Below are 25,120 nucleotides of genomic sequence, written 5' to 3'. Positions count from 1 at the left end.
CCAACCTGCGTTGAATGCCCTCCATCCTTTTTAATAACTTGTTCTTCCTTCTGATAATATGCCCAAACACATTCCTATTCCACCCCTGCACCTTATTCCTGAACCCTTCAGCAGCTTGCAGTACATACGAATGAGGTCTCCAACTCTCATGAACGAACTCTTTAAACTTAGGATGGGACTCCCAAGCCAACTGATACCGGAACAGTCTCTTACCCCTAGGATGCTTACCTCTCAAAAGTCTAAACAAAATAGGACAATGATCCGAATGACGGAACGGGAGGTTCAACACAGAGCACTCGGGGAAGGAAGTTAGAGCTAAAACATTAGCGTAGACTTTGTCCAATCGAACAAAAGTATTATTACGCTTCCAAGTGAATTTATGACCAGAAGCCCCCAGATCGGAAAGCCCACATAAATCCATACTATTCTTGTGATGCAGACAGCGATTAACATAATGATTGGATCCCCCTCTCTGATCACTCATAAAGGCGATATCATTAAAGTCACCCGCCACAAACCAGGGCTCCGAAATGCTGACACTCATAGAATAGAGAACCTCCCAGAGCCATTTTCGATTAGACAAGATAGGGTCAGCATACACAAGGGTAATAAAAAATGGAGTATTGCCGGAAATACTCACTTTACAATGAATGAACTGCTTATCCATGCTAAGAATATCAAAATGAATCCGATCTGGCCTTCAAAAAAGCCAAATCCCCCCAGCCCAGCCAGTTGCCTCCGATCTAACACAGTGCCAGTTCTTAAACTTCTTAACCACCTCATCTGCTTTCTCACCACTAATCTTAGTTTCCAAAAGAGCAAAACAAGATGGATTAAACTGCTTAATAAGATCATTAATATGGATACGGGTAGCCTTGCTAGCCGCACCCCTAACATTCCAAAATAACAAATCCATAGAAAGGAGGACAACTGACCACACCCCTACCCTAAGCCAGGTATTTACTAGGGGCTCCTGAGAGCCTTACCGAGGTACCCCCAGGCCCCCTCTTATCTGGAAACGCCAAAGTGTTAAGGCCACTTTTTTGTTTACCTTTAAGCTTTTTCATATTAGTTTTGTTAACTCTCATAGATTTCCCAATCCCAGGATCAATACCAGGAACAGGAATACTAACCTCATTTGATTTCTTCATCCTTCTAGCTGCAAGGGTCATGGTCCCCCCCGGGCTTCATCCTTAGAGACAAAAAGCGGGTTCACAGATTCAACCACCTTCTCGACTGGATCTACAGACTCCAATCCTGGAATACTCTGATCCATATGATTCTCATCTTGGTCCGACTCTTGAACTTCCTCAATCATCAGGGCCCCAAATCTGGACCCAGGCAAGGCTACTGAAGAAACCCCAGCCTCCTTTCTAGCTTTGAGGACATGCTTCTCCTTGACATTTGGAATAACAGTAGCTTTAGGAGAAAGGGACTTAGAATTTGTGTTGATATCAGGAGGACCATTGTGAACCACTGCAGGTTGATTCCTATGTCTAGCGGGCCTCTTTGCCACCATCCAGGGACCAAAGTTCCCTTCATACCCATGGTTCCCTTACTCTTTATTCTAAGGGAGTTATAGACTTATTCTAGTTACCAAACAATACATTATAATTTAATTAAACATATTTAATTAAGTAAAACAAAATTAGTCTCTCCCTCGCAATATACCGTCTTCTTCTCTGATTCTTCTCACCATCTCTCTCTCTCTCTAACAGTAATCAACGATTTAAGGTCTCTATCTCGCTCCTTCACCGAAACCCCAACTCCGGCCAGAAATCGATTCTCTCTCTATCTTCTCCAAGGTCTCTATCTCTCTCCTTCAGTGAGGTCCGAAATCGGTTTTATCTTTTCGGTGAGTTTCCTTCCAAACTCTCAGTTAATATCATCCATACCTGGTAAGATTTGTAAACTTATTGTTTTAGTAGTGTTCAATGGAAATTGGAGTCTTGATTTTATTCCCCATAAGTTTAATGCGGAATCAAAATCCTAAATTTGGGATTGCAATCGCAGAACCTTCCTCCCTCGACCGCAGATTGACATTTGTAACCCAGACTAAAAGAACAAATGAATGGGCATGTCTATTATTTTCCATTATTTCTCTTGTTGAAATCCAAACAAGCGTTTTTTATTTGACAAATAATGTTATTGAAGAATTTGGCAACTCAAGTAAAGCGTCATTTATCTATGCTATGCAATCCAATAATAGTGTTTTGGCTTAAAAGCACAGTCCCTAAATTTTTGGTATTATTTGGACATGATTCTGAAACTTGAATTCCTATCATGGGAATACCCTAAAAACTTTAATTCCTATGCAGTTCAATGGGACTAGGATGCATGATAGATGCTAATTTCTTTGCATCATTTTTCCTTTGGTTGTATGGTTGCTTGGTCCTTTGCCTGTAGCCTTGTCCTCCACTACATTTGTTTGGGCTTTATATGAGCTTGATTTTTCTGTCAAATGCAATGATAAAATGTAGTTTTACATGTACTTCTTACCATATAAATTGAATTGTAATTGATTTTGGTCGAAGTTATTGGATAAAATTATGTTTTTTAGGTTCATATTGTTGTTTCTTAAGAATGATTTCACTATTGAAAAAACCTCACTGATAATTTCACTATTCCTAAAAAAATTAGGATGTGTTTGATGAAGGTAAATCAGAAATTGGTAGTGCAAATATTAGAGATCGGAATAATATTTCACTCCGTGATAATCATAGTAACGATGAGAATGTCTGATGTTTATTACTTTAGAGCAGATGTTGTTGCGTTCTTGTTTCTCCTGTTCTAGATTATTCTACTATTTAAGAGGTAGTTCCTTTTGGTGTGATTCTGTTGATAGTGAGTTTTCTTGTTCAGGAAAATTACTAGCATGCTTTTTGGGGAAGTGCTCTGGAAGCATCATATTCATGCAGAGCATTTGATGGGAAGTACATAAATGATTCCATTAAGGCCTTTTACTGATTCTCTTGTAGATACGGAGTTGGATAAATCATTTCATTTTTTTTTACTGTTTTGAGGATATGAAGGACCTGTGAAAATTTATGTCAGTGAAAGTGAACAATGGAATGAGAAGTTGAATGTTAAATTGTAGTTTTATTTTTGTGAAATATGTTGAACAGCAACAGTAAAATTGTTCAATCTCAAATGATAATACCATTAAGTTTTGATTTATTCATTATTGAGCAACTTCTAGCTTTCTGAATCTGTTCATCTTTAGCCAAATGTTTTATTCCAAATTGGATTACATAAGAGAGAGTAAGATTAAGTTTATGGTTTTATGAAGAAGCAATTTATAGTTGATGAATTTCTGAAAATCAAATTGATAAATTGAATCTCAAGTATTAAAAGTTTGGAACTCTGTTGTTGCTTAACATTTACATGTTCAATAGCTAAAAGAGGCAAACTCAATATTGTAGGCAAACTCAATATTTCGTGCAATTTTATTCGGGATAAGGTACTAAAATAGGCCTATAGTTTTTTGGAACTATTAATTTAGGCTTTACGTATAAAATAGCGCCAATATAGACTTAAGGTTTAAAAAAATGGTACCAATTTAGGCATCCATAACAGATTGGACACGTCATTCCTATTACTCCATTAAGTTCTGATTTCTCCCTCCATGTACAATTGATAGAACTGAACAGACTAATATCAATGACGTGCCTCGTTCCGTTATCGAGGCCTAAATTTGTACATTTTTTAAACGTTAAGCCTATATTGGTACTATTTTATACGTATAGCTATTTTGATACCTTATCCCATTTTATCAAGACATTACACTACACCTGCTAATCATAATCAAAATAATCTCTATGAGGATGCACTTCGCTTGATAACATGACCATCATTTATATAAAAAGATAATTACCTATAAAGATTGACATCATAAAACCTCTCTCATGCCTATATTTTAGACTAACATTTTAGACTATATTTATGATGTTTATGGTGCTGTACAGGACCTCACCTTTTTCATAAATGTGGTTGACAGGTAACTAATTTGCTCAAACAATTCCACTATACCTAATTTGCTCAACTTTAGAAGTACACACTCCATTCAATTCCATGAATAAACACAATAAAAAATAATATAATTACAAAAACAAAATCAGATTGGTACTAAACTCTAATAAGGGACAAAATTTCATTTCTCAAAATCAACTATATCCAGCAATTAGAATATGCATATACTGCCTCAACAACCATTAGAGAAAACTATTTTGCTCGCTCTCGACTTCATCTTCGTCCTCACTCGATAAATACCTACATTAGATAAAAACATACATATCAGTCAAATACTAATATACAAAAATAATAGAAGAATGAAAAACAACATTAACTACATCTTACTGAAGTGATGGACAATTTCTTTTATCATGAGCTTGACCAACTTGACCGCACGCATTGCACTTTCTAGCTTTTATATTTTTTTTTTGCTTTCATCATTGCCTTTTCTTTTCCTCCTTTCAGCCTTTTTCCACACCCTTTTGCTCGCACTTTATTTGGCTCATTATAAACATGTTCAAGGCGACTCAAATCTTTTTCACTTGTAGCAAGACTACATAAAGAGCTATATTTTTCTTCAAAATTTGTCACTCTATCAATTTTCTCACGAATTGCTTGAAGCCCGTCTTTTAAAATATTTTTTGCTTCTTCACATATGAAGGCTTTATCAATCAAATCTACACAATCTTTCACTACTTGACTCCTTTCCAAGATAAATTCTTTGTCATCGTTTATAATCAAACTGTCATTATCAACCACGATCCATGCTTTTGCTTCCTTAGTCCATCTCTTTTGGATGTATTGGTCTGGTAGCTTGACAAAATCATGACGTTTAACTAAATAACTCAAGATATGCCTACATGGAATGCTAAAGCTCTCTAATTTTCTGCAACTACAAGAAGCAAAATTAAGTTCCTTGTTATATAAAACTTTACGGCCTTTACTATCTACTCCATTATTGTTTTTAACCGTAAACATCTGCTGATTCTCAGTTTCATTAATAAGCTCAATCCTATACTTCAAACAGACCCACATTTCATCCTCAAATATATAATAGATTTCATTCGTATAAATCTCAACCATATGATCCAAAAAGTCATGATTCATTTTTATTTTAGGCCTCTCGTTCATATCTTTGATATCTGCAACCAATTCCCCATGGCGTTGCTTAACGAGTCCCCTACCAAACCTCACCATAAGTCAAACAAAGAGTTGCTTTTTTTGATATATTTCTTGAAAAATGCGTGGTTGGTCTCTGCCCGTTGGCTACTAGACATGTTCGCTGAGAAAACATGATTAACATATGCTGGAATCCACTTGGACCGAATTTTATAGATATTTACCAACCACTCATTATTGTTTAATCCATCTTCCGCAACAAGTTCCGTCCACTTCAGGTCAAACTCTTCAGGATTCTCTGAATTCCAAATGCAATCATGAAACTTGGCCTCATGTGTTGCATATTTTACTGCACCAATTTTTTCAAAAATTTTTGACACAATATGCCAAATACAATACCTGTAAATGATACAATAAGAAATACAATACAAATTAAGTTTCTAACTATACACGGTATGAAATTATCAAGAACAACTATTAATTTTATTTTAATAGGTGGAAATGATGGAATGTAAAAGCTATATATTATTTTTCTAATTCTATTTGTTATGGACGAAGTCAGGTGTCTATTTAATATACTCCTAGTCACCATAATATATAATTTTATCACAGTAATATGTAAACCCAAATTTGATTAATATGCTCCTAATCACAATAATATATAAACCAAATTCAAGTAATAAAAAAAACCTGTGGAAGGTATTTGGTAAGATTGTCGATATGGCACTTGTCATTGCTGGGTCTTGATCAGTAATTATCATTTTCGGTGCATCACCAGGCATAGCTTCTAAAAATTGTGTAAATAACCACACAAAATTATCAGAATGTTCCCCATTCAATAAAGCACAAGCAAAAACAATAGTTTGTCTGTGATTGTTGACCCCCAAAATTGGCGCAAATATCATCCCATACCGGTTGGTGTTGTACGTAGTGTCAAAAATGATAACATCATTATAAAATCTATAACTCCGTCTCATCGTTGCATCAGCCCAAAAACAACGTGTAATTTTCTTATCATCATCTGCATCAATCTTGAAATAAAATGAAGGGTTTTTTGCCACTTCTGATTCAAAATATTCATGCAACATATCTCCATCGTGTCCTTTTAACTTCAACCGCTTCTTTGTTTCATGATTATACAAATTCTTCTGTGTGCACCCGAGATTTTCCATCCCCCCTGCTTGTACCTGAAGAAAATTATATTGCTGATGCGTAGGTATATTCACCATCGACAGTTGTTCATTCAAGGATTTTGTAGCAGATGGTACTTGGCGATGAGACCGTAGGAAGGGTGTTTTTGTTGGGGTTAGTAACGGGTGATTGTGCTCCTCGTTAAATGTTTTTACCATAAAAAAATGTTTTTTATTTCTCACAACCACCAATTTAGCGTTACATCCAGCTTTATATTGTCCCCGACGTCTTTTCGCATCAACATCACTAAACCTTTTGGATTTTCCTTCCTTTGAACAAACATATTCTTTCCTAATAATTTCTCCGGTGCTCTTTTTTAACTTCGATGATGACATTCGAATACTAAACCCAACGTTTTTAGCATAAGCATTATAGAATTTATAAACATCATCTAATGTTTGAAATTCTTTTCCTTTTGTCGGCTGAAGTTGATCACTTACAATTTCATTGTCGGAATCTTGTTCTCTGTCAGACTCTTCGGCAGTCACAATATTATTACTAAAATCATGACTTTGAAAGGCAGAATCATTATCATCTTCCATCTCTATAAAAAAAAACATTAGACGGATGTAAAGTGTAATCACTGTAAAGCCCAAGAAATAATTGTATTAATCATGAATTAAGAGTGAGAATACAACATGTGATTTGACGGTAACTAAAATGATTTTTTATCACTATTGCTGAAAAAAAAATTGCTCCATATATAAATCTATATAGGTTTCACGTCTCTCGGCATAATTATGCTTGATTTCAATATTATTGATGTGTGCATATTTTTTCAATATTTTTTCACATCTCTAAGCATTATTTCTTTGATATCTTTTGTTTCCATCCACATATTCTTATTCTGAAACTGATTTAAATGGAAGTAAGAAATGAAGCAGGAGGTGGAGGCATTGGGATATCTAATGTCCCTTCTAACATTAATACAACTTTTTTTCATGGAAGGACAAAGGAATGGCTCATCAAGATTGCACCAAACTCCAACTTTAATCATTCTATCCATGTGTTTCTGATCGACCTCAGCTATATGTGATTAGTTTATTTTATCTCATTGCCCATGAAACAATCATAAATGCTTTCTACAAGAACACGTTCATCCTCATCAGCACTATAATCTACATTCTTTATGCAGCATGTGATCTCCAACAACATAATACCAAAACTATATATGTCAGCTCTAACTGTCACTGGCAAATTTCGATGCCATTTTGGTGCTACATATCCCCTTGTTCCCCTTATCTTGTGAATGTTTTGGTTTGGTTTTTCTTTAGTAACTTTGCCAATCCGATCAGATATTTTTTTAGCCAATGTAATTAATTAGAAGGCAAAACTAAATTTGCTACTAAGCTGTAGTACCTATGAGGTATATTACAGGGATAAGGTGCGAAAATACCCCTAAGGTTTATAGTCAGGATCAATTTTACCTTTAACGTTTAAAATGGTGCAATTATACCCCTAATGTTGACAGCCAAGAATAATTTTACCCTTAATGTTAGTAAGTTTGATCAATTTCAGACATTAAGCATGATTTTCAGATCAGAGGAGAAGAAAGCACTCAAACGCAGGACAAATGGAGGTGCATTTTCACAGAATCATCATGGAAGAACTCCTTGCAGTTTGAATTGATACCCATAAAATAATAATTGATGGTTAAATGTGTATGTTTGAAGACCCTTGGAAATTTAGCAGACAACGAAAACTGAAATTTGAGTGAATTAGAAAAGAACAGCTCCACCTCCACCTCCCTGGAATTACAGCAGAAAGGGATGCAAATGAAATGAAATCGTCTTATATTTGTTTAAGTGCTTAGCTTTTGGAGTGAAAGTTACAGATTTGGAATATTCACTCACTATAATCTTCGTTATTTGATGAATTGACTCAACTTGATACGATAGGGGTAAAATTGCTCTTAATTGCCAACGTTAAGGATAAAATTGTACAATTTTAAACGTTATGGGTAAAATTACTTCTGGTTGTGAACTTTAGGGTATTTTCGCACCTTATCCCTATATTATATAAGGTGTACTATGATGCAATACTAACAATCCACTTTCACAATTCTAATACAATTCTAAATTGCCAATTACTAACTTTTAAACTCAGAAATAATTTTCATTTGTATTTGGGTATTAAATAGTACATTCATAATTGTAATTAATTCATTACTAACTTGTAAACTCATCATCAAATTAATTAGCAACAGAACCAGAAAATAGGATGCAAGGTGGGATGGAAAGCATAAAAAATCAGAATATATTTTTGAAATCGTCCTAATTTATTTTAGGAATAATGAAATAGAGTTTATCAATAAAATAGAGTTTATCAACAAAATAAGTAATGATGTGATTGAGGTATTTACTATTATTGCCCGTCATTTAATTGTGGAATCCATAGAATGAACATTAATGACTTTGATTCAAATATTGCCACACTAATTTCACTATTCCTAAAAAAAATAGGACGATTTCAGTATTGCTGCAAAAATAGGAAGAATTTTAATACTATTGCTGAAAAACTGGATAATTGAGAGTTTGGAAGGAAACTCACCGAAAAGATAAAACCGATTTCGGACCTCACTGAAGGAGAGAGATAGAGACCTTGGAGAAGATAGAGAGAGAATCGATTTCTGGCCGGAGTTGGGGTTTCGGTGAAGGAGCGAGATAGAGACCTTAAATCGTTGATTACTGTTAGAGAGAGAGAGAGACGGCGAGAAGAATCAGAGAAGAAGACGGTATATTGCGATGGAGAGACTAATTTTGTTTTACTTAATTAAATATGTTTAATTAAATTATAATGTATTGTTTGGTAACTAGAATAAGTCTATAACTCCCTTAGAATAAAGAGTAAGGGAGTCCCTCTCTATAGCCTCACTATATATATATATATATATATATATATATATTTTGTATGTAATTTAATAATTATTAGTTTATATTTTCATTGGGCCCTTAAGGATTTAAATATTTTTTATTACTTAATGCATTTAGCGAGGTTATTACTTTAGTCCATTGGCCCAAGTCGGAACCGGAAGAATTTATTATATAATCGAGGTTATTACTTTAGCGAATATTTATTTATCGAGGTTTAACTGTACATTCATTCAAGAAATCATAATAAATAGAGAGGATTGAAGAAGATTGGAGATAATATCTTCATATCCATTTTTTTTAGATTCGTGTCATTTATGGTAACGAATTTGAGCATGAGTTAATAGGAAATCAAAATTCTTATAGAATTCCATAGTAATCAATAAAGTATAAATTTTAGACATGTAAAAAAGTTGCTTTATTTTATTAATAATCATGAATTATAAAAACTCATGAGTTAAGATTTATGTTTTGTGGTGAAGCTCTTAGCTTAGTGGTTGAGAGTTTACCTATATCTTGGGAGGTCATGGGTTCGAATCACATCCAATTATAAGAAACGCATATTTTGATATCTACCTTAAATGCACCAAATTCTAAGATAAAACACACACAAAAAAAAAAAAAAACAAATAGAAAAAATATATGTTCAAATTTTAAAAAATAGAGGAACATAGAAAAAATTTCTTAGCTCATTCAAAGTATGAATTTTGAATGTAAACTTTACCATTTAATCAACATCTCAAAGGTTTTGAGTTGAAGAGAAAAATTATAAGATCACATTCATTTCTCTTTGCTTGTACAATCAATTAAAAAAAGAAAATAATCATAATGATTTGGTAGGACAAATATTTGGTAAACTCAACTGAGAAATAACAAGATTTTCAATTGTTCCAAAAAAATAGAAATATAACAAACAACAAATAAATAGAATTGAGGAGCTACAAATCATGGCTGGGTCGAGAGTATGGTTTGGGATGTTAACCATCCGACTAGTTCAAAAATCAACTGTCTAGCCCTTACTACAAACATGTATGTCATGAAAGACTGACATAGTTTTTTTTTTTCTTCAGAATAAGCTTATCCAGTAGCTCATCCAAAAACATAAAATTGGTGCGGAAACTCTTTGCATTAGTAGTCTATGTTGTGCTAGATAGCTCATTGATAGGATGCAAAACACTCCTCTCTACCATGTTCGTATAGATATTTTTTTCGAGGTACTTAATTTTCTTTATGCTATCTAATAATATATTTATAAATGATATTGATCTTCATTACATTCTAAATTATTTTTTATTCTTACAAATGTTAGGTTGTTAATGCTGTTGTTCAAAAAATGGATCATCGTTTTAATGAATCAACTTCTGAGTTACTTTTGTGGATATCATGTAAGCCTTCAAATTAATTTACTAATTTTGATTGTGAGAGATTATTTCATCTTGTTAAGTTATATTCAGATGACTATCAACTTAATCTCTACATTCATAATACGACAACAAACGAGGCATTCTATAACATTCATGATATATTGGTGAGCTTGCTAAAAAGATAATGTAGAAGCAATATCACATTTTTTACTATTTAATGTATCGACTTATAGAGTTTGCATTGGTTATTCCCATTGCAACAACTACTGTTGAAAAATGTTTTTCTGTAATAAATATTGTTAAGACAGATTTACGCAACCAGATGAAAAATGTTTATAGGGATAAAGTATCAAAATAAGTCTAAGATTTTTGGGGAAGTACCAATTTAGACTCGACGTTCAAAATGACACCAATATAAGCTTAACGTTTACAACATAATATCAATTTAGACTTAACGTTTACAATATAGTATCAATTTACGCCTCACGTACATAACGTTTACAAAATAATACGAATTTAAGCTTAACGTTTACAAAAATATATACAAATTAAGCTAAACATCATAATTAAATTAATTATATTATATTCTTTCCCTATTAACTTTATATGTTATCTTTTTATTTAATTCTATATTCATATTTATTATAATACAATTAATTAGTATTCTTGCCAATTAAGATCTTATATTTGTTTTTCATCAATGATTCCATGACTACTAAATTTCATTGCTCATGTAATATATGCAAACTAAAAGTAATTGAATATCTATAATATTTCGAACACTAATTAAAATAGTATTGATACATGTCAGTTTTTAAAATATTGTGGATATTCAATTACTTTTAGTTTGCATATATTACATGAGCCATGGAATTTAGGAGTAATTGAATGGTTAATAAAAAAAAATATAAGATCTTAATGGACAAGAATACTAATTAATTGTATTATAATAAATAGGAATAAAGAACTAAAAAAAAGATAACATATAAAGTTAATAGGAAAAGAATATAATATGATTAATTTAATTATGACATTTAGCTTAAATTATATATATTTTGTAAATGTTAAGCTTAAATTCGTATTATTTTGTAAACGTTAAGCTTATATTGGTGTTATTTTGTACGTGAGGTCTAAATTGATGCTACATTGTAAATGTTAAGCCTAAATTGATATTATGTTATAAACATTAAACCTATATTGGTGCTATTTTGAACGTTGAGCTTAAATTGATACTTTCCCAAAAATCTTAGACCTATTTTGGTACCTTATCCCCTGTTTATATGATTGATTCATTGATATGTTACATTGATAATATCACTTTTAATGGAATACATTTTTCAAAATTACTAGAATATTCGATTTCGGAGACTTATGGATATTTTCTTATCTGTATAAAATGATTTTTAATATTTTTCAATAGAATCAAATTTTTATATAGTTTGATTTTAAATTTTTATATTTACATGGATTAAAAAAAAATCTAATATCGAAGTACAAATAATTAACCCTTATTCTGCGATCCTGGCTCAAGGTATGCAATGAAAGTTGGAAATAATACAAATTTATTCCTTCTTTGCTTAATACACAAATAACCCCCTGAACTTGTTTAAATATTGCAACTGCCCCTTTCAACTTTCAATTGTAACAACTTACTCCTTAAACTTGTCCAATTATAAAACATAACCCCAAATTGGGAATTTTTTTACCTTGTATTTGAAGCAACCGTAAAAAAGTTTCTCCGGATTCGTATCATGCCAAAGATCTGATTATCATACTCCATGAGCATTGCAGATTTTGTATTTCACGTGTTTCTTCAATTGCAGTCCATGTCAGCAATTTGGGGTTATGTTTTACAATTGGACAAGTTTAAGGGGTAAGTTGTTACAATTGGATAAGTTTGAGGGGTAAGTTGTTACAATTGAAAGTTGGAGGGGGAAGTTGCAACATTTGGACAAGTTTAGGGGTTATTTGTGTATTAAGCCTGTTAGAAAAGGCAAGCCTTATTAAAACGCTGTCGATTCGTGAAATTGGTCATTGGGAATAACTGATATAAATTGGAAAACTGTGCACCCATTGTAATTAGAGGGCGCCACAATCAGGTTGATCATTTCAATTTCGAAACATGAAACGCCAAGAGGAGTGAACTTCAGGTGATCAGGTCAGATAATTTCTATCTGGAGAGAGATTTTAATTTCAGTTGACAGAAGATGTTGGCCTAATGATTTGACATTGATGCTTAACTAATGGAAGGAATCACTCCTTTTCTCCTTCAATTTCTGGTTCCCGCGGATTTTTTTTTTTCCATTGATGGAATATTCTAACCAGCGCAGCTAGAAAAGCTTTTTGCCTGTGTTCAATTTCTTTAGTTGATGATGATTGCTGAACTTTGAAATAGTATAATTACATTTGCTAGTTTTTTCACAGGAACTTGAGCAATGCTGCAATGGATGGGAGGATCGAGGCGGAAAGTGACAACTGTGAGTATTGATTTAGCTCTTGATTTATTGCAGTCTCTCTTTTATGAGAAAGTTTGATTCGACACCTGAAATATTTGAGGAACTAACAATTTCGAATTCGTAGTTTGTACAAGATCTTTTCTAGCTTTGAATAATTTATATATTGAACTGAACTTTATTTTCTGACGTGTGAACATTTCTATCTGTGATTAATGGCCCGGGAAATATGAAGTCCAGGAAGTCCATACAGAAGAGGTACTGTAACGTTTTATTCACGATCTTCGAAAATATAGTTGAGATTTCTTAAGAGTGCAGGAACGGAAGTGTTCTTATCCCATGCTATTATTTAATTTCTAAGGCAAAAACAATACTTTGAACAAAAGAGACGACAACAGCACCAGCACCAGCAAACAGCTGGGTTGGAGAGCCCGGAAGAAGGAAAAGATTTGAAGCAGACTAACAGAGACCATAGGTCGTTGGATATTCTCAATTTGCTAAACTTTTCAACTACTTCCAAAGAGGAGAAGCTTGCTTGCCCTGGTGGTAAGCATCTAGATGTATCGATGAGAAGTCTTTGAGTCCTTAAGAAACTTTCCTCATTTCCCTTGCTTGTTAAACTACTGAAACTGAAATAGTATGATACTGAATTGCAACTTTATCATTGGTGCGAATCATAATAGAAAATATTATTTTGGGATGGCTGATGGTATATAGAAGAAGAATAGGGTATGTAATACATTGATGAATCTACTTGGACCATAGAGTTGGGATCATGGAGAAGCTTGCTATCTAGAGGGTACCTGCTTTTCCTTTGTGCCATAATGCCATTTCGTATGTTACTGTTAAGTCCTTGTTTGCCTGCTTTCTAGTCTGTTCGGCATATTTTTAATTCTATATCTGTCTCTTTTGATTAATAACTTCCTGGATTTCCCAGTGAGATGTTGCTGTTTAAAGTAAACTAATTGGATAATAAAACCTTGTCAAATGGTTTTTCTGTCTGATATTCCTTCTAAAACTGTTGTAAAAGTTACATTGCTTGTTATATCTGTATTTATGGATTTGTACATATCTTGTGGACTTCAAATTTGGCCAACAATTTCGAGTCTTTCGGAAGTTGTAGCTAAGTGCTAGGTGTGTTAATAGGGCTGTTTCACTGAAACCAGATATTGTTAACCGCAACATACTCTCTATCCAAAATTCTAGAGTTTGATGCATTACTTTTTGTAATGAGAAAAGTTTGAACTTGCTTACCCTTTCTGTTATCTGCTTCTTGTTCAATTCAACCATGCAAGGAAGGGAAGATGCAAAATCCAATGCCTCAACAGTCAAGTATCATGCAATTACCGATCCACCAATACTTCGGGTCAGCACAGTTACTACTGCCGATTCTCTTGAAACTAATCAAGCAAGTATGTGTTTCCCAGTAAATGTCTAGTGACTTCTTAGCTCAGACCTGGTTTTCCAATCTTATTGTGTCTCTCTTATTTGTATATTTTTGCATGTCTAATATATTATGGTATCATATTTTGAAATCAGGCTCTCCACCACACTGCCAAGTGGAGAATCAATCTCCAAAGAAGTGAGTGAGATCTGTGATATTGTCCATATAATTTTGAATACTTTTCTATTTAGTCGCACATAGCAAACTAAATTTTGGAGTCTTAGGAGCGGCCTCTTGCCAAATAAATTGGCAGGGGAAGGCTTGCCCCCAGTACACCCTTGTGGTGGGACCCCTCCCCGGACCCTCGCTCAGCGGGGACGCGTAGTGCGACCGGGCCGCCCTTTTTTTTTTTTTTTATAGACTACGTAGTTTATTTTATCACCATGTCGCTCTGTCCATTATCCTTTCAGTATGGAGACCTTAACAAACAACTTTTACTAGCCTTTTTGCAGTATACTCCTTTTGTTAAACTTAGCCAGTTATTATATTGTCTTAATGGTGGATTGGTTTTCTTTGTTCCAGGTTCCTATTGGATTCTCCTGATAATTGCAGAAATGATTACAACAAAATCAATAATCATCTGGATTGTTTGAGAACAGAAAGTCAGCAGCGTATGTGGAAGATATCTAGTAGACTTATTTTGTATTCATCTTCTGTCTGGATATGTCCCTGCAGTGACTGGAAATTGCTTTAGATTTATTTTTGTTTTTTTAACTGTTCTTCTAACGTGTGTTTTTCAGAATTATCTTTATATGATTTGCTTGGTGATGACGAAGCAAATGGACAATTTGAAGGAACTCCACCAGTTCATGAAGCCCATGTTGCATTTTCAGTTGACGGTAGTAATTGTCCTTTCCATTTAAGTTTGAATTCAGGTTTTAATATCTCAGTGGTAATTGAACACCTTTTCTTATGGTTTTTATATTATTGGTTGATATATCTATGCTAATATCATCTGTAGTATTTCACAAAAGTGTCTTTGAAAGTATGCTTCTTAAAATTTATTGATTCCACCATTGGTTTGTTGTTTGAGGTGGAAAAGTGTTGGTATAGGATGGGCCAAAATGGATGAATTATAACTTCTGGTATTTTTATGAGTATCTGTACCTATATATCCAAACCAAATCAAACCTTGTTGATCTGTTTGCCAAATTAATGGTAAATTCTGTGAGGTGGCTGCCAGTACTAGTGAATATGATGGTTGGAGGTAGCTGGCCCTCATGATGGTAATATGCTATTGTTATGCTGGTGGTGTAAGTGATGGCATAGGTGTGGTATTGGTGGAAGCCATGTTAGCAGCATCGGTGGCAACTGCGATGTTGGTGAATTAGGTAATGGAAGTGGCTGTGACGATTGAATTTATAGTATTATAGTAGCCAACATGGGGGTGTGGCTATATCTACTAAATGAGCATCCAATTTCCGTTCTTTACTTAACCCATATATCTGGTAGTTTACTTTCTTTTGACCAATTGGATATCCTTCATAATAGGTGGATAAATGGGCAAAGTTCAAAATTACGACATTATTTGTATTTATCTTCTCATCATGGAAGAAAAGAGTTGCTACCTAAGGTTCTTTTGTAAATCAAGAGGTATGAAGGCATTGGTAGAAAAGGAAACAAAAGTCTTTTATTTAATAAATATCTTGTCGATGATTGCTTCATGGAGGGTCTGTGACCCCAAAAGTCATAGAGCAATCTTGCTAAGAGAAAGAAGAACTAAATATCAAGAAATGAATGAAGCAACTGAATTCAGTTTGAAAAAATATTTCTTAAGTATGAGCATATGTTCTTTGGGTCCATATCAATTAGTTTCTCATGCATCTCTACTAATTACAATTCCTTGAACTTCTGCACCAGTTGAGCGCCTTTGTCTAGTCTTTTTGTTCTGGGTGAGATATTATAACGTTTTATATTATATTCCTAATCTCTTTTGATGTTTTCTAAGTATTAAGCACTAACTGGAGGTGTTTTCTGAAATGTCATGTTAGAATTTTTCTCTTTACATATTTACAGAGGAGTTTAAATATGAATACTTAAGCTCCATTGTGCTTGATTTGATTGTCTATTGAAAATTTCCTTAATGTACTTTTACCAGAACAGGTGATGAGATTGTTTATCTATGAACTTTATGTCTCTGGCATCATTATCATACCGAACACCTAATTCCTTAATGTCAGCGTTTGCTCTTCAGGTTTGGGAAAAGTGGGAACCAAAACACCGCCAAGCTCACCAAAACAATCTGATAGGTGATAGACATGTTTAGACCTTTTTTTGCTTGCTCTGCTCTTTTTTTTTCTCCATTTTAATATCTGGACTTCAACTGCATGTAATGAATGTTTCCGACCAAAAATGCCGCAGGATCACATATTGATCTTCTTCTCCTTCAATGGATGTTGAAATATGAAATTTCCTTTTCTATATTCGGTGCTTTGATTGACAGAGACCAGTAGGCGGTTTCCTCAGAAAATGTGATTTATTACATCTATTGTAATTTTCACTACATGATGGAGATGAATCATCAGATGATGATTCTTTTCAAAAAGATTGGAACTAAATACAATGGCGCAAAACCAAATTTTACTTCAACATGAACTCATCCATGCAAGACATTGTTCCTTGAGTAATATGATGTTATTGCTTTGACCATATAAGATGAAGATATTTTAAGTTTCCAAACTATTAAAAATTTCTAATTTGACCAATTTTAATATACGAAAATTTGCATTTCAGCATACTTTTCTAGCCTAAAATGATTAAAAAAAGCTAGTTTCAGCAACCTCTCCTCCTATTTCAGTTTATCAGGTTTGTTTGAGTACATATGGATTGGCGGTGCTTGTTTTTTTTCGTATTACTCTGCCAAAGGCTACTCAGATTTTTCATTTCTCATTATATTCTTCTTCTCTTGCATCTGCTATAAATCCGCATTAACTTCACAACAGGCTGTCGTGACTCGTGATTTGTTTTGGAAAATATACAGTAAATATATTTATTTCTCTGGTTTGGATGCCTGTGCCGTGCTTAAATAAAATTTTAATTACAAACTATGTTGTATGTACCTTTCAATTGCAAAAACTCTAAGCATACCTAGCTAATTTTTTTATTGAAACTATCTTAATTTTTTTTTTTTTTTTTTTTTTTTTTTTTTTTTATCTTAATATTTTTGTTGGTTATAGATTTGTTTCCTATGGTTGCTTCTCACCATTAAAGGCTGCAAGGCGAGTACACTCACCAAGGAACCAAAGTTCTGGGCTAAATGGCCTTAAACATGAAGTGGTAAGGTCATTTCTGAATCCAATTCTGTACAACAGATTGCATCACTCATTTGCGAATTATTTCTTGTTTTCATTCTCTAACTTTTTTTCTTTACTCTTTCCATTTTCAAATTTTATTTTTCCTTTGTACACTATTGCCTTTGTAGTTTGTATCGAAGATCCTTCCACATAGCTCCTTCCTTCACCTGTGATTCTACAACTTTTGTGCTCTCTGTTCTTTGTTTCTTTGCATTAATTAAAATGTTGAGTGACTTTTAAGCATTTAGTTGAGTGAATAATGCTAACAACATAACAGTAACGGAATAAGGCCAATTGTCATTCTGCACCATGCTTTTCTTCTAAATTATTTTCCGCCAGAACAAAAATGTTTAGTATAGATGCTGATGTGACAGTCTTCTGCTTAGAGTAATTCTTATGGCATGAAAGTTTAAGCCTTTTGTGTGTCTTAAATAAGACCTGATCTATCTGATGTACTACACGCAGGATGCAATGATGCAAGATGTTGAAATGCCTCTGAGTGTCGGTTGCTTGGATTCTTTAACAGGGATCGAGGACTCATATAGAGAAGTAATGAGCAATTCACCTGTTGTCAGGGACTGCATGCAACTTGATAGCCAGGGAAGGAAAGTAAGAAGTTCGTTCTTTGATGGAAAAGCATCCTGTAACGATAGAAGCAATCATGAAGATTTATGGGATGGTAACTTTTCAATGGTTGTGTTGGTTGCCTTGAAATCTCTATCCCCTTAATCATGATTTGTCAAACTTTATTTGGTTCATCAAATTACACATAGGAGGTTGCTACTGAATGAGTCTGCGGTTTGTTATGGTAACTCCTATATGTCAATATAGTATCCTAATGTGCATATCTCCATTACATTTGCATATGGTCTATCTATCACATCTCATTGCTACCTTTGCTTTTCACTTATCTTTGCATGTTGAACACACACTAGGTTGCCTTTAACATATGTTTGTTTTCCATTGCATGCAAAATGTGCTGCTATTAGCATGTTCTTGGATGCTTTTTATTGTGTTTTATAACAGAACAGAGAGGTCTGTTGAAAATGGTGGCGTTATAACAATAATTTTGCACCATTCCACTTATGGAGAAACGGCCTCCTTGTGATTCACAGAGAACACTGTTTATTTATGTCTTCTCGAAAATTCTAGATAGGTCTGCTGCTGAAACTAACATTGGCAATATGTGTAGCTGTCCTTGCATTTTTAACATTTGCTCTATCAGCTTCTCAGTTGTTTCCTTCATTCAAATTTTCCTTTACTTTTTGAAGTAAATTTATTTCTGTAGTTTTCACTTTGCAGGTAGGTGTAGTTTTATGGATACTGATTTTCTTGGTGAACCGCAATATGATATGGCCTGGAAAAGCAGGCCCTGCCATCCTGATAACAATTCAGCTGATTTTCTGAAACATGGAAATGATGAAATGCCAGAGTATGCTTTTGAAAGTGTCAATCTGCATCACAAAAGGTGTTCTATGGACTTGTTGGCTTTCTTCCTTTTTTGATATAAAGACATGAGCTTCATGATTGCTTCAATCTTGTTTAGGGATGCTTCAAAAGCAACTGAAAGATTCAATTATTTAGGTGCTCGCTTTTTCTCTCTATCAATGTTTTGGATAATACATTCTAGTTTTATTTGTTCTTTTTTACTTGTTTTAAGATAGAAGTTGGTCTATTATGTCACCATGATACCTAGCATGTTACCTGGTTAACTTCTGAGCTGATTATGCTTCATGGTCTCTGTCAGTTAAGCTTAGGATTAATTCTGAATGTTTTAAATGTTTAGTTGCTTGAATAACTTGGGGGAAGCGTGGTGTTGTTCCTGTTTTCATGCTGTCCTGTGTTTATCATATGTTAGTTATAGCTTTCAGCTGTTTGTTTGGCCATCTATTGGTGGCCCCTTAACTTTATTTCGTTGCTTTTATTTGTTTGATATGCTTTAACTTCTTATACGATCATATAGCAGAGACTTGTATTTTGATTCTTCTATTTTTTCAGACACTTATTTTGTGATTCACTCTTTATACTTGATTGGGTGGGTAATCGAATAAAACCTTATCATAGGTTTTGATTTGTCAAATCAAAAGAATGATCACTTATTTGTTTTATTGAAATTGGAAAAATATATCATCATACAATTCTAACAGCAGCAGAGAAGGTCAAAAGATGAACTATAGCTGCCTCAGTTTTTAACTTCTAAATGCTCTCTGTTCTTTGGTATTCAGATTCCTTTTCTCCAGAGCACCAAACTTCAGATCATTGTTATGATTTCACCACTCCCAGAAGGGCAAGGTTTGTCAATTTTTTTGGCAAAAAATCTTGGTGTCTTGAGGATATACACTTGATACTATTGCCTTTGGCAGCAGGCATCATTTTGGACATACAAGTTTTGATTTTGGAGATGTAACTGGGTGTCCTGGTTGTGCTGGCTTTGATTTTGAAGATACAAGGGGATGTTCGAGTTTGTTGAGGTAAATCTTATCATGCAGGCTTTTATCTACCTGGTACTTTCTCTTATGCCACGAGCCTCTAACTGATGTTTCTTTACGTTGCAGCGAAGAGTCGTGCTCATCCACAGCAGGTTATATTTTTTTCAACGTTGGGGAGTTGTGAATATGTCGTGGATTACTTTTAATATCAACTAATTCTTTTACATCTGCAGTAAGGGATGAAATGACTGATGTTTCTCTAGCGAGCTCCAGAAGGAATAACAGAAGACATCATGAAAATGCTTTTTCTAGATGTGAGACTAATCATGGTGAAAAAACCTTCCTTGCCAATGAAAACCTTGTCAAAGTCAAGGATGACCTTCATAAAGGAAGGAATGCATGTTGGTCAGGGAACTTCACGGAGATGCCAGTGTTGTTGGATTCCAAATCAGGCCATAACTTGAAGTTTCTTTCTGAGGAGATAATAGGACCAAGTGGAAGTTTGTTGTTCGAACAAGGATACAGGGCAGCAGATATGAACTTAGGTTTTAGTTCTACATGTCCAACCATGGAAAGAAAAGGTCCCTCCACAGGCTCTAGAGCTTCCACTGAAGATTTTCTCCATACATCCACCCGTGAACCAAATATTGATGCCGAATTTTCTTTCGGCAAAAATTGGGCTTTCTCTAAGTCTCCAACTTCTGGCAGTTGCATCTCTCAAAAGTGTAAATCCTACCAGCCAGCTAGTGAAAGACGCTGTCATAATTCTCCATCATCGTCAAAGGCTGAGTTTTGGACAAGAAAGCCAGATATTTCCACAAAATCTCTTGACTGCAGGTTAGAAAGCAGCTTTACACATTCCTCACAAGATGCTGGTCATAGACGCTGTCATAATTCTCCAGCATCGTCAAAGGCTGAGTTTTGGACAAGAAAGCCAGATATTTCCACAAAATCTCTAAACTCTGGGTTAGAAAGCAGCTTTACACATTCCTCACAAGATGCCTTTTCTCTTGACTCTGGGTTAGAAAGCAGCTTTACACATTCCTCCCAAGATGTCCTTTCTCATGGAGATACATTAATATTGTCAGATTTACCAGAAAATGAAAGTGTGAGCAAAAGTAATGAATATCAACCAGAGACTCCAAAAGTCGAAGACAAACAAATCAAGACTTCAAAAGAAATTCTTATTGAGAAGAACACGAAGGCAATCAGCACTTCTAATTCCAAGGAGTCAAAGGAAACAACAGCGAAGACAATGTTGCCTGCCAAGATCTCTGACAAATCTGAAAGCAGTGTAGACGGGACAGAGTATGTTTGATGAACTCAGAAATTAAACTCACCCTTTTCTGCATATTAAAACGTATTACATACTGCATATATATGTACTAAGTAGGTATTTTTCAATGTTGTCAGACATCACTCGGGTGATGAAGTGGCTCTTCGTTGTGAAAAGGAGAACAAAGGTATGAAATCTTTGGCCTTTACTCTTAAATTGCCAATTTTGGGTCTTTTGAAATTGATTAGCTGTCCTGTCCTGTCTTTCACTTTGTACTCTTGGTTTATCTGAATACAGAAACAGAAGGAGAAAGAAAGATAGCAAATAAAAGACATAGCAATGGTCCTAACTCATCTCCCCAGATTGTGATGCTTGAAAGCTTTGTCCTTCAACTTTTTTGCGTGCAGAAGGTAGTGGAGGCGGCATCCGACTCAACACAATAGAGAAGGTATACTACATATATCATCATCATGATCAATTAGAAACTCAATTTGTTTTTACAAAAGCAAAAAATCAGCAAAAACAAGTTTTTTTCCATTCATGAGGAGCCTCAGGACATATGCTTTACAACATTACTTGTAACAGAATATAGAATTAGAGATTCATAACATCAATTCACGACTGTTCATCACTCGTTAATTGTGGAAGTCGTGATATCCGTCCATACAAATCGATTACACGCCTCTTTTAAAATAAGAAAGCTGCGAATAATGCTAATTAAACAAATGCTGGGAAAAAGATAAATGGCATCTCAATTTGGAGACATCTGAGAGCTGAAGAGGCTTTAACAGGAATTCATGTGCTCCTTCCTCCAAGCATCTGTTTTGTTTAATGCAAAGATTTAAGTAATTAATCAATAATTTAGAAGAAACGGGATGGATATACATGAATGGAAAAGAAAAAATGAGAGCAATTTACTGTTTAATTCTTGTAGGGACATTCTCAGATGACACTACAATTACTGGTATCTCCTTCATGTTAGGTGATTCCTTTTGGTGTACAACCCACAATTGGCAAAATTAGAGATAGTCAAGAATAAAGATGAGGCTTTATAATATGTATGGAAGTCTAATATTCACCTTAATTCTCTTCAATAACTCATATCCTGTCATTCCTGGCATGCAATAATCAGTAATTATCAGATTCACCTTCAAACCCTGCCAAAACAAAAACCCATGAATTTCACAGACCCAGAGACCTATATGTGCATGTTGAGGAAACACTAGCAATAATTAAGAATTCAGGGTCAAAATGGATTAATTTAACTCAATTTGATTTTTAAGTATCTATTCAACCCTTAAGTTGATAAATTTTGACAAATTACCCCAAGTTTACAAAATTTAGATATTAAAACTGATTGTATTTGGGTTAATTTATCAAAATTTGCAAGTTGAGGGTTGGGTTGATATCTAAAATTCGATTTTGACTAAATTGATCCTAACTGCCAACTTTAGGATTATTTTTACCCACAATTCCAATAATTAAAGATAATGAATTCCACCTCCTCAGTTCAATTTATACTTGTTTTCTTCTATTTAAAAATTAAATAGAGAGTCATAAGCTTACACTGTGTATGGGGTTTTGTCCATCCGCCAGACCCAAAAACTCTAGAGCCCTAGTCCCATTTTCTGCTGTGGTCACTGCCATAGTAAAATGTAGCTCTTTGTTTTTAGCAGTTAACTACATTTTTATAGGGGAAAAAGAAAAAAATAATAATCTTCTTTACGACTCCCTCTGTTCTATAATATTTGTCACTTTTTTGTTGTTTTCACTAGAATTAAGAAGTAATCAATTTGTATTGAATTTAGTATGGTTTAGAAAAACTCAAAATTATTTAATGCATAAACTTAAATCGGATTAGCTCTAACAATGAATTTAATACATTTCTAAATTCTAAGACACTTTCACAATCATAAACTTGAAAAAGACGACAAATAAATAGAATTTAGATTATGGTTAAAAGCTACAAATATTATGAACTCAGGGAGTAATAATTAATGCTGGACAGAACCATTTGAAGTAAAGAAACAAGTCTATTAACAACCCTTCAATGTCATTAATAAAGAATGAAGTAGTAGGATAGTATAGTTTTGTAAAGAAAATGTACTATTCTTGCTGTTATAAACTTCCTTGTTATAGCTATAAAAGCTCGAACGCTGAACTTCAAGTCCCCAAATAACAAAAAATTCAAAGTTAAAAAGAAATGGGAAAAGAGAAAGAGGCTAAGGTTTGAAATATCATACCTTTGCATGCAGAGTTAATGAGTAATCTTTCAATAACTTTGCGATCTATTAAACTATCATCAACAGCTAAAACATGTGGCTTCTCTTTCTCATCAATATCAAACCGTCTCACCAATGCTGAACATGAAGAAGAAGAGGCCATTTTGATACCTCTCTCTTTCTCTCTCTAAAAGAAATGAATATGTAAAAAGAAACAAAGAGAAAAATGAAAATTCCCTGAAAAAGAAAACACAAAAGACAATCTACTAAAAAAGAAGTGGAGAAGAAGACAAGAACAAAAAGAAACAAAGGACTAAAAGGGGTGAGAAAGAAACGTTTTTATTTTATTTTGTCTGTAACAAGACAGAGATTGTACTATAGTATATATATATGTCGAGCCAATGTGGGTTGCTGTGGTTAATTGCTAAGGGGGCCTCTGCTAACATAGATGGAGTTTTGAGAACAAACAAATAAATAAAAAAGATGAGAATTTATTGGTGATAGAGATAGAAAGAGAGAAAAAAGAGTACATAAAATTTGTGCAGAAGAGAAGAGCAGCAGTAAGTATGTGTATTAATGGGGTCACAGATATATCGTGATCTTCTTAGGTCTTTGGAATTTAATACCATAAGCACCAAAAGCATTCTATTCGACTGTTTCTTCTTTTTATATTTATTATTTACTGTCTTTCTATTTTCCTGCTATTTAAAATACTCTCAACAATCAAAAAGTAGTTTTACACCATAAATTTTACCTCCAGCGTTTGAAAGTTGTAATGGAATACTGTACACTGTCACGAATCTCATTACTTCCGTTTTGCATATGCGTCATGTATATACATGTCTTTGATCATGTAGTGATTAGTTATAACATAACGAGATTCTAAACTACGTAGAGTATAATTAGAATAAATTAATCCAATTTGGGGTATAATTGTACCAGGGTAGACGTATTCATGACCCAGTTGTATGTCATGGATATAGTTTTTGATATGCGATACCAACTGTCACGGGCCAACCTATTGACACCGTGTGGTGCTTACTTTTACCCCGAAAGATAAGCCAGCTAAGATTCACGCCTTACAATATCTGCAACATACACATATATGAGTTAAGGACAAGCTATATACCGAATCAGATAAAAAGGGACACGCATTCACAATAACATTACATAGACAATCCGCACCAATCATATATAACAGTAAGCAACAACAGCAGAACACAAAAAGGGATACAATATATGAATAATGCACGGTTGATTTTATTAATCATAAGACAACAATATTACACCCTCGATATCCTATCAGTAGCGGCAGGGAGAGACGGGAATATCCTAGGCAAATTTGATCAATTGGGCCTATTCAAATCCACATATAAAATGAATTGAGTTTGGAATTAATCTTAAAAACTAAGCCCGTCTGGCCCGCCTTTATATATATATATATATAT

General features: G+C 34.0%; 2 protein-coding genes across 4 annotated transcripts; one reads left to right on the top strand and one right to left on the bottom strand.

The window, feature by feature from the left end:
* Nucleotides 1-12,611: 12,611 nt before the first annotated feature.
* Nucleotides 12,612-21,940, top strand: LOC136200865 (uncharacterized). Of its 3 annotated transcripts, none has more exons than XM_065991352.1 (19): nucleotides 12,612-12,713; nucleotides 12,980-13,032; nucleotides 13,244-13,266; nucleotides 13,370-13,554; nucleotides 14,304-14,420; nucleotides 14,548-14,590; nucleotides 14,975-15,063; nucleotides 15,193-15,291; nucleotides 16,647-16,701; nucleotides 17,629-17,728; nucleotides 18,211-18,424; nucleotides 19,048-19,213; nucleotides 19,292-19,329; nucleotides 19,971-20,037; nucleotides 20,112-20,216; nucleotides 20,301-20,326; nucleotides 20,408-21,482; nucleotides 21,588-21,637; nucleotides 21,748-21,940. In XM_065991352.1, exons 2-19 carry the CDS (start codon nucleotides 12,991-12,993, stop codon nucleotides 21,891-21,893), a joined length of 2,640 nt encoding a protein of 879 aa, XP_065847424.1. In that variant the 5' UTR covers nucleotides 12,612-12,713; nucleotides 12,980-12,990; the 3' UTR covers nucleotides 21,894-21,940. The 3 variants fall into 3 exon arrangements, with proteins under 3 accessions (XP_065847424.1, XP_065847423.1, XP_065847425.1); XM_065991351.1 differs by having other exon boundaries at nucleotides 20,109-20,216; XM_065991353.1 differs by lacking the exons at nucleotides 12,612-12,713; nucleotides 12,980-13,032; nucleotides 13,244-13,266; ... (3 more) ...; nucleotides 14,975-15,063; nucleotides 15,193-15,291 and adding an exon at nucleotides 15,399-16,045 and having other exon boundaries at nucleotides 20,109-20,216.
* A 189-nt stretch (nucleotides 21,941-22,129) lies between these two features.
* Nucleotides 22,130-24,041, bottom strand: LOC136200866 (two-component response regulator ARR17-like). Its single transcript, XM_065991354.1, has 5 exons — nucleotides 23,694-24,041; nucleotides 23,017-23,090; nucleotides 22,530-22,607; nucleotides 22,369-22,439; nucleotides 22,130-22,269 (listed from the first exon to the last, which is right to left on the bottom strand). Exons 1-5 carry the CDS (start codon nucleotides 23,833-23,835, stop codon nucleotides 22,164-22,166), a joined length of 471 nt encoding a protein of 156 aa, XP_065847426.1. The 5' UTR covers nucleotides 23,836-24,041; the 3' UTR covers nucleotides 22,130-22,163.
* Between the last annotated feature and the right edge of the window lie 1,079 nt (nucleotides 24,042-25,120).

The sequence above is a fragment of the Euphorbia lathyris genome, chromosome 7 (assembly GCF_963576675.1).
Source record: "Euphorbia lathyris chromosome 7, ddEupLath1.1, whole genome shotgun sequence".
Classification (NCBI taxonomy): Eukaryota; Viridiplantae; Streptophyta; class Magnoliopsida; order Malpighiales; family Euphorbiaceae; genus Euphorbia; species Euphorbia lathyris.
Note: the sequence above shows the minus strand (reverse complement) of the source record. Positions and strands in the feature narration are given on the sequence as shown.